A 9,508-nucleotide genomic window follows, 5' to 3' on the forward strand; every position below is an offset into this window, starting at 1 on the left:
CCTACCTTTCGTTCTACCTGTTCACACCTGCTGGGGTGTGATGCATTCAAGTTCCCTTCCTCACTTATTGCACGAAGCATCGCTGGCTGACTCCCAGTGGATGGTATCTGCAGCCCTGCTTCCTCAATCGCCTTTTTGCAAATCTCACAACAGGAATGTACAAATTCCCTGCTGACTCGGCCTCAGGATATCTACAGGCAAGATTCAAGCGCACCCAAATGAGCGCATTAGTTGTCATATGCGCATCACGCAGAGGGAGAGACGAAAGGCGCAGCGGCAGAGCAGTTGTAACGCAGTTTTGTGTGATTCCGTGTGAGTTCATGAAACTGTAAATGTTATTACCTTTGATAGATTAACTGGTGTGATAATAGTTATAGTTGTTTGTGCAGGTTAAAGCTAAAGTTGTGCCGCTGTAAACTGATATCATGTTAGTAGGTTTATTAATTAATTAATTTGCACTAAGTAAATACCAGTGGCCTAAATCTCCTCCAATAATTACATCCCGCGGTTAAAGGATTTTTCTGTTGTTTATTGTTTAGTTTAATTGTTGTTAGCTTGCCACCTTCTTGCCTTCCCACTAGCAACTTGGAAGAGATGTGCTATTTAGCCAACTTATACTCTTACAGCGACCCCTTGTGGACGTTGTGAACTATTGCTGTGTCTGAGTAGATGATGTGTTCTGATTGTTTCTTAGTTATCTTTGACCCTACTAGCTATAGTATTACCTGTTTCTGTTTCCAGACAACCATGCTTATAGTCACCTATACTGCATCTGCTACAATTATAAATTCATGTCTGGCTGCATCACAGTTGGATTTATCATGGCAAGCCCTGATGTAACCAGTTCTTCTGTGAAGCTTAATTAAAGACAGTGAACTAAACTCCGGGACTGCTGCAGTCTTTCTGACCGAAGACTTAGGCCACACTTGTATACCCAACACTTCCAGTATATATATACTCTACAAGGAATGCCATTCTTACCACTCTTAACTCAGCTCTCAAATTGGTTAAGGCATTTTTCATAACAGTTAAAAAAAATATTAAAAACTTCACGACCTTGGAAAGAGAACTGCAAACATATCGGCCTAATGTACAGTAAAAGTGTTCAGACACAAAAATGAAGTGTAAACAGTTTCTTTGAATAATTGCTGAAATGGAGAAAATCATTAAAAAGACAATATATAGAATGTGAGACCAAATACTGTACAGGCCACTAAAGTCACACTACATACATTCAGCAGTCACTTTATTAGGTACACCTGTCCTACTGCTCATTAATACAGTTGAACCTCGAGGCCTGCTTTCTAGTTGTTGCTGTTCAGCAGCAGCCTTGGCTGGTTGCATTAGAGATTTGATTTGACGATCCAATGTGGACAATGAAAATGAATGAATGGGCACATCAAGGCAGCTATGAAAGCAAGAGGATTTACCAGCTGTACTCTGGCTTTCTGCAACAGTCTTAAGATGTGAGTAACCCAAAGATATATATATATATATATATATATATATATATATATATGTATATGTCCTTCCTCTCTCTCTTCTCATTCAGGCTAATAGTCCTTTTTCTACGTCCACGTAAATCTCCAGCTTTTCTTCCTCTGCCCTTTACTCCATTTGTTCTTATTGTGGTGTCTATAAAAGGACACAGCGACTGGATTTGTTGTGTAGAGTCTCCAGCACCACCTGGATGGCCTCTTCAAACACATTCTGAACTCCTTTCTGAGAATAAGAGAGAAAACCACACTCAGCTTAAGAAATAAAGGAAACACCATAAATCAAACGGAAAGACAGAATCTTTCTTCGGATAACTACAAATATTGCAAATGTGTAAAATGTGATCAGCTGCTGTTGTCTGTCTCTAGAAACTGAGAATCTGGAGGGAAGGGTCCCAGAAGCTTCTGGTTTCTATTTGTGGTCACCTTAAACTGAATAGCATTCAAGAGAATGAAAATGATTGTTGCATTTACCACATGGGCAGGATAAAAGAAGGCTGAAGCTTCTGGGTTTGAAATGTAAAGCAAATGCAGAAGTTCATTAAAGCGGTATTCTCTCTAATGACCAGCAGGGGGCGACTCCTCTGGTTGTAAAAGAGTTGCAGCTATATGGCGGTAACCCCGAACCAGATGATGGACACCAGAGGTAAATATGTTGCTACCCTAGCGTTTGACAAAAGGCTTTTAATTCAGAGAATTGTAAAGACTTCCTGTGATTTCAGGAATGGAAACTTTCACATTTCTTTTATTTTTGTGTTTGAAGGCTGACAGAGACTCGTAGGAGATCACAGCAGCAGACTTCTTCTCCTCTCTGTACCTGTGTCAGAGCTGAACACTCCATGTATTTAACGGCCTTCAGCTCATGAGCCAGCTTCTCTCCGCTCTCAAAGGTCACCGGTTGCTGTTTGTTCTTGGCCAGCGTCTCCAGGGTGACACCGTCGTCTCTCAGATCCACCTGAGTCCCCACCAGCAGGAAAGGCACCCGTGGACAGTGGAATAAAATCTCTGGTACCCACTGTGAACAGATAAGTTTAAGATTATGATCACTTATTCTTTATGCCTTTCTTTTTTAGTACCAAATTCAGATTTTCTTTCTTCGCAGCTCGAGTCTCTCTTTAACCATTAATTCTAATAGTTAGTTCTAAATATTAATTATTAAGCAACCATTTTATTGCCAACTTTGCCTCATTGTTTTCCTCTTTCAGCTTTTTTCTTGGGAGTAATAACAAATGGGGGCTGATCCAGGATTGTGAAAAAAGCATCTGGAAATGGTAGTATTTGTTTTTAATACTTCTCTTGGCAGCGGCTGATATACTGAATGTTACATGTTGAGTGTATCACTTCCCAGCTGTGTCGGAGGAGTGTCCCAAAACAATTCATGTTTTCTCTACAGTGGAATAAATTGCAAATGTATAATTATTATAATATTATATTATTATTGGATGAATAAGAGGAATAAACAGTGTAAGCATTTGTCACATTCGAGCTTATTCAGTTTTTCAGCTATTTTTGTTCTGAGTTGTCTCTTTAATTACTTCCCTGGGTTACAGGAAGGGCTTGATAGCAGTGGTGAGCTGCAGCTGCACACTGACAGAGATGTGAGGTGCAGTGAAAAGCAGCCAAGCTTCAGGAATAATGGCTGAACAGGGACGTCATGTGTCCACAGTGTGGGAGGATGACCACCTGTTTGTCATATTTCTGTTTTTCCTGATGGCCAGCAGGATCACGTGCTGTGTGCAACTGCAGGTTCTGCTTCAGGTAAGCAGATGAACAATAACCTGGTCATGTAGCAGCTCCTGGTATTCTCTGCTTTGTGTTGGAACCTGAAGCTGATTGGAATCATTTGAGGGACTAACACGACAGGATCACAATCAAAACTCATTTTTTGCGTTTTTCAAATTTGGAATTTAAAACTAGTGGATTAATTTTTTTTGTACGTTCTTTGAACCGATTTAAACATTTAGGTGGTTTGCTTATTATTCTGGAAACAATTAAAATAAAAGTGAACCAAACAGACCTTCTCTCTGATGCTATAAACTGTTGAGGGTGATACGACAGAGAAACAGACGAGGAAGATGTCAGTGTCGGCGTAGCTGAGGGGTCGCAGTCTGTCATAATCATCATGGCCTGCAGGGGGAGACACAAAACGAGTCTGAGTAGCAAAAAATAGTGGGAACAAATGAAGGCAGAAAAATGCCTCCCAAGTGAGGACGTTCCCGTAGATTCTACATGCTAAAATGTCCAACCTCACAACAGACACAAACATCCTCCTGAGGCTGCATTTGTAGGCCGATTACATCACAGCGATGCAACGAAAGCCGTCCAAATTCGTAGACTCCTCCAAATGCAGCCGACAAATGCGTTCTCCTTTTCCCCAAATTTGAAGTATGGGTCGGGTGTGTCCTTCGTGGCCCACCATATCCCAGAATTCACAGCGCGGCCCAGCCAATTTCAGTTTTAAAATGACTCTTATTACTCTTTCTGGGTCACAAAGTAAACTTTTAAGATATTTTCAGGCGAGAATGTAGCTGTGCAAACTTCAAATATCGGTTTATCAAGATATCACATATTTGCAAAAGCGCTCCGACATTTTTGGAGACATCTGTTACCCACCAGCTCGATAGCTAGCCGGGGAGATAACAGCGTACTCCCGCACATCGTTTTGTGTTTCCTCCGTGAGTTTCTCCCTTTGTGGCTTCCTGTGGATTCAGGTTTCAGTTCTGTTTTATTAGATTTCCCAGTTTAGGGTTTCTGTGTATGTCATCTCCACTCCTGCTGTGTCCTTCTCTCCTTGTGAATAAAGCTCACTCACATCTAAGTCACTGCCTACATTCTGGGTCCTTATCTCACCTCCAGCTGGCTTGCCTCGCCAGCTGGGACACCAGCATGTATCAGCAGAATGCATTTCATGGGTAAAATCAGCTTGACAGTGGGAAAAATAAAAGACACAAGTGTCATTTTATTTCAGTTTGGACATTAGCCTGCCCATACTATCAATTCTGTATTTGTAAAATATAAAGTTTTTTCCCCCATTTTATCTGCAAGGAGATGTAAATAAATCACGTCTTCATTGAGGACTGTCTCACAAGTAGATAAAGAATGTCCATCTTTTATGTACAGGCTATACCAACACTAATCTAAACCTTTTTATCTAATTATAGGTTTGTTTATTTAATTTGTATCACTTGAATTTCTAACAGTGAAAACAAAAATGATGATTATCTCTGACCTGTAAGTTTGCATTTTGTACATTTATATACAATATAAACAATTTTAATATTGCATATTCTGTACATATCACCACCTCAAATTCTGACTACAGCCACGCATAACCTACATAAGCACTTGTGTTACTTTATGTATTATTTTCTATGTTCAGAGTTAAGTTTGTTCTTTATTTGAGTCAGCTGTTTATTTAGTTGTGTGACGGGAACTTGCAAAGTAAGAATTTCATTGCTCTGCGTAACCACTTGTGTTTTGCGGTTTATATGACAATAAAATTCTTGAATCTTGAAATAACGTGTGGGTTGTCTCGTCAGCGGTGGGGAAACTGCTCATCACAATCAGCTCTGAGCGTTATAGGAAATATTGCTCCGACTATATGTATGTGACTGCTGCTGGTATGAAGATTGATATTATACAACACAGAGTTTCATTAGTTATTAAACTGAGAGCAGAAATGTTTGTCTTTACCCGAAGTGTCGCACATTTTCAGAGCGTACTCCTCCTCTCTGATCATCACCGTCATGGAGTAAGTGTTCACCACCTGGAGGAGACAGAGGCTGAGGAATGAGAACAAGAAAGAGACAACAGGAAGGAAGTAAACCCGCCAAAAGGACTTGATTACAGATGTTCTTCATAATAAAACTGGATTTATTCCATGCACTCACACTGATTTATCAAAGCAGTTTGGGCTTCAGTGTCTTGACCAAGGATCCTTACACAAAAAATCTTTTTCATCATAAGTGGTGTTTAACTTGTATGTTTTTCAACACAACACAACACAAATAGGGCCATTAAAAACACTCCTCTGTGTAATATTATGGGTTCATAAATAGTAATAGCTTCATCACAGGGCTGAAAGGGGACGCTGACAGTTCTTCTATGCATAAAAACCCTGGAACAGCACAAGAGCTGCACACTGTGCTACACGGAATAAAGTGAAATGAATGCTGCTGCATGTCTGCAGACTTTCACCTCACCGTGGGCACGTATTCAGAGGGAAACTTGTTGACCGAGTAGGACATGAACAGGCAGGTTTTTCCCACTTCAAGGTCACCCAACATCACGCACTTTATAGTGGACATCTGAGGAGGAGGATGGAAGATGATGAAGAAGCAAAAAAATGAATGAACGGTAAATGTGAGGCAGGGGAACAGAGGGAGTCTCTGGAGTGTCATCTACAGTATGCAGCTGAAAGATTTTAATTAGACACTTGTGCTTAAATAGACTTATTATATGTATGATACTGTAACAGTTATGGTTACAGTAACAAACAATAAAAGTTGTCACTGTAAATTTGGAACTGATGTCAGTACAAACAGAACAAGACCAGACTGCAGACCACCAACACTCAAGAAAATATTCATGCTAAAAATGCTGATTTTAACTAATTTGATTACTTTTAATTACAGAGTAAAATCTTAAATGTAAATGAATCTGGTCAAATGTACTTGATTGGTATATATTCAGTTTAGACCAAACACATTACTGCTTCATGTTTAAGAGGCTACGTATCTTCTTTCTTTCTTTTTTCTTCTTCCACATCAGGCACGAATTGATTTTGCGCATCCAGAAAGAGATTCAGATTAGCGTGTCATAATCTCTTGAGACGTCTCCCAATTTGGCACAACTTGAAAGTATTTAGAAATATAATATAAATATTGATATTGGACTCCTAGAACTTCTCTCTCCTAAGTCTACCACAACTATGCTCTGATTGTTTGATGGTTCCCAATGACAAGGCGATTCTGAGGTGAGCAGAGCATGTGATGATGCTCATTGACGCCTTAAATCATGGTAAGTTCATGCACCTTGGGACACACACATCACTGGTTAAGTGTGTGCGCTGCCTTTACCATTAAAGTAATTTTGTCCTTTTTTAAAATTTCCATCGCCGAGTGCAGCACAGAGATGTTTGAAGGGCTTTTCACTTTGGAGACGATTCCCCGCTCTCTGCCCTGCACCTCTGGCCTCTGCCTCCTTGGTGGGGTAACTGTGGCAACAGAACACCTCAGACAATATGATAACCATGTTCATTTGATACAAAAGCAGTCAAATCTGAGAAAGTTCCCCATGACTCCCTCACAATTAGCTGACTTTGTTGTTGTTGTTGTTTTAATTCAGTGAAGACAGTTACACATTCATCATCTTCTTCTTTTGGCGGGTCCTTTTAGGAGTCACCACATCTGCCAACATCGCACCCTATCCCAATATCCTCCTCTGTCACACCAAGGGTTAGGGTGACCAAGGGTTTCAGGGTTAAATATCATGAGGTGTAACTATGATACTTTAAACAGCAAAAATGCACTAGTTTAATGATGTAGGTGAACAGAGACAAGGACGTGTAACGATCAGTATCTGAAAAAGTGCTCAAAAAGTGTTTTTTATGTAAACGTCCGAGGATCATCAGTATTTTAAAGTTGATCTGACCTTTTGTTGCACTAAGATTCCACAGTCGACCGTAATCATGACTCAGGTGACAGGCCAACATTTTTCTAAATGTCGTCATCTTATCTGGGAAGTCAAACATTGTTGTTTATCAGGTGCATCCAGATACTCCTGTTCTGCAGACTGCAGCAAATGACTTTCATCATTGAGCTCATTTTAAAAATGAAACTATTTAACTTCAGCATAATCTGATTTCAAGTTGGCCAGACAACACCACTGAATACATGACCTATATGTTATTTTAATTATATTTTGTTATTTACTGAAGTTTAAGAAGTGTATTCTCAAAATGTTCAGGCAATAAAAAATAATTTAAATAACAATTTGAGTTAAAACGCACACATTACCATCATTTTTAAATCTCCAATGTCTTGGTTGCCACAGGTACCCTGAAGATATTAGAGTATTTATTGTCAGTAAATCGCAGTTTATAATAACTGGCAGCTCCTACCTTTCCTGTTCACAGCCGATGGACCGCTAGGTCTTATTCCGGGAGCGGGTTTAGCGATCAGCTCAGAGTTTGATAATCCAGGGTTGAGGCCAAGTTCGGGTTTTCTGCTCCAGACTGAGAGTAAACGTCAACTCCAAGTTAGTTACCGGGGTAACAGACCCCGTGAACTAATCCTGCTCGCTGTCAGATTTTCTTCAACAAACTGAGTGTCCCTCTATCTCCTCCCTTCCTGCTGTACCTGAGCCAGCTGATTCATTTCCTCATTCACAGCCGCTGCCAAAGCGCGAAGAAGAGCTGATTCATTTGCAAAGGGTTTTTTTAAGGCACAGAACACACTGATCAATAATCAATCATTTGTCGTGTTGGAATCAATCGAAATATCCCAGTTAGATGTTGGAGATAATGTAAATATTTGAGTGAAGATGAGGTTGAAATAACTTTAAGACGCTAAAACTGATTTTATTTACTTTGGAGTTTATTTAAGCAGCTGCAGACACTCTGTGCTCTGATTTTTTTCAGGTACAGAGTCTGAACCGCGACACATTTCCCACTGAAAATGCGTCTTTGAGAGTCCACTAAGAAAACGCGAGGTGCCAAAATATAATTGCCAATGTTTCTGTGTTTCCCATGTGTAATAACTTTGCTTGTATTGGTAAATAGTCTGTAGCCAACAGGGTTTAAAGGCGTTATAAGTAAAATAAAGAAATAACTCGTCCTCTTGGCCTGATTTTTCTGATCTCGATCCCTTTTTGACACTCCGCATCCGCCCAAAGGGATCACCGGCTCCATATCGGCTCCTGGAGCCCAGAAGCCCAAAGTGACTTTAAACAATTACAATCAGCGCTATCTAAAAAAAAGAAAAAGGAAATCAGTTCATGCTCCTTTGTCAGTCAGAGAACGCGCCGTGTGGGTCCTGTACTAACCAGCATTATTGAAAACCAACCGTGTATTTACGGAAGTATGGAGGACTAAATGTGCCAAACCAATTGAACACTTTTTTAAAAGTCTAGCTTTAATGAGCAAACTGATTCAGTTATTATTGCAGATAATTTAAAATATCTTCATCATCTCCTGTGTGAGTGAGGGCCTCAGTTTCCTGTTCTCATGTCTGTTTATGGTGTTTTTGTAATAAGGGAATTTTTCCCTACGATGAGTAATAGTTAATTAACTATATGTCTATTGGTCTATCTCAGGACCAGTGTGGTCTTCTACCGCAGCTCTACTGCTCATCTTGGCTGTAAGGACTTTGGAGTTACTGTTGCTTCTCTATCAGCTCTAAAAAGTAATTTTTACCCAGAGACCTGCTGCTTACTGGATATTTTCTGTCATTCAGACAATTTTATGTAAACCCCAAAGATGGTTGTGCAGGCATATCCCAACCACAACCATGAGTCACCTTTCTTCTGACGTTTGAACTTCAGAATGTCTTGCTTGTGTCTGCATGTCTAAGTTATTGAGTTGTGCTGATGAATGTTTGCACTTAAAGTAGCTGTACAGGTGGACCTAACAAAGTGCCTGTTGAGTGTGGATGTAGGTCTGTTACTAATTGGAAAACAATTACTTTTGTTATTTAGTTAAGAAAAGTGTCATATCTTTAATTACGCTGCCCTTTGCTTTTGAAGTATTTAAAGCATCTTTCACTTTTTTTTTTTTAAATAAAAGGAATAATTAGATATATTCATACAACTAAATTAATATTCCTTCTGCTAAAGTTCTCAGACAAGCTAACTGTCCTCACATCTTTTGTTGTTGTTTGTAGCAAAAGATTATACATTCAGATTATTAAGACTATTTGAAAAGAACAACTACAAATCCTCCATCTAATTTTGAAACATTTATACTTTCATCCATGAAGAGGCAGTCTGATTTCAAATGAACAAATTAAAAAGAT

General features: G+C 39.5%; 1 protein-coding gene and 1 long non-coding RNA gene across 2 annotated transcripts; one reads left to right on the forward strand and one right to left on the reverse strand.

The window, feature by feature from the left end:
* Positions 1–245: 245 nt before the first annotated feature.
* LOC120728219 lies at positions 246–5,711 on the forward strand. Its single transcript, XR_005694659.1, has 4 exons — positions 246–328; positions 2,069–2,142; positions 2,260–3,254; positions 5,212–5,711. It is a non-coding gene; the product is annotated as an uncharacterized LOC120728219 (long non-coding RNA).
* On the reverse strand, positions 509–9,464 carry LOC120728218 (cell division control protein 42 homolog). The gene is made up of 6 exons (XM_040023042.1): positions 7,618–9,464; positions 5,699–5,803; positions 5,190–5,262; positions 3,514–3,623; positions 2,314–2,511; positions 509–1,722 (listed from the first exon to the last, which is right to left on the reverse strand). The coding sequence occupies exons 2-6, from the start codon at positions 5,801–5,803 to the stop codon at positions 1,636–1,638; spliced, it is 573 nt and encodes a 190-aa protein (XP_039878976.1). The 5' UTR covers positions 7,618–9,464; the 3' UTR covers positions 509–1,635.
* Positions 9,465–9,508: the final 44 nt, after the last annotated feature.

Source organism: Simochromis diagramma, unplaced genomic scaffold (assembly GCF_900408965.1).
Source record: "Simochromis diagramma unplaced genomic scaffold, fSimDia1.1 OVJJ01000307.1, whole genome shotgun sequence".
Lineage (NCBI taxonomy): Eukaryota > Metazoa > Chordata > Actinopteri > Cichliformes > Cichlidae > Simochromis > Simochromis diagramma.

Coding starts and splice junctions, on each gene's coding strand:
- LOC120728218 (XM_040023042.1), bottom strand. CDS start 5,803: ATGTCCACTATAAAGTGCGTGATGTTGGGTGACCTTGAAGTGGGAAAA. Junction 5,263..5,698: donor CCTCTGAATACGTGCCCACG/GTGAGGTGAAAG, acceptor TGTCTCCTCCAG/GTGGTGAACACTTACTCCAT. Junction 3,624..5,189: donor GAAAATGTGCGACACTTCGG/GTAAAGACAAAC, acceptor CTCCCCCTGCAG/GCCATGATGATTATGACAGA.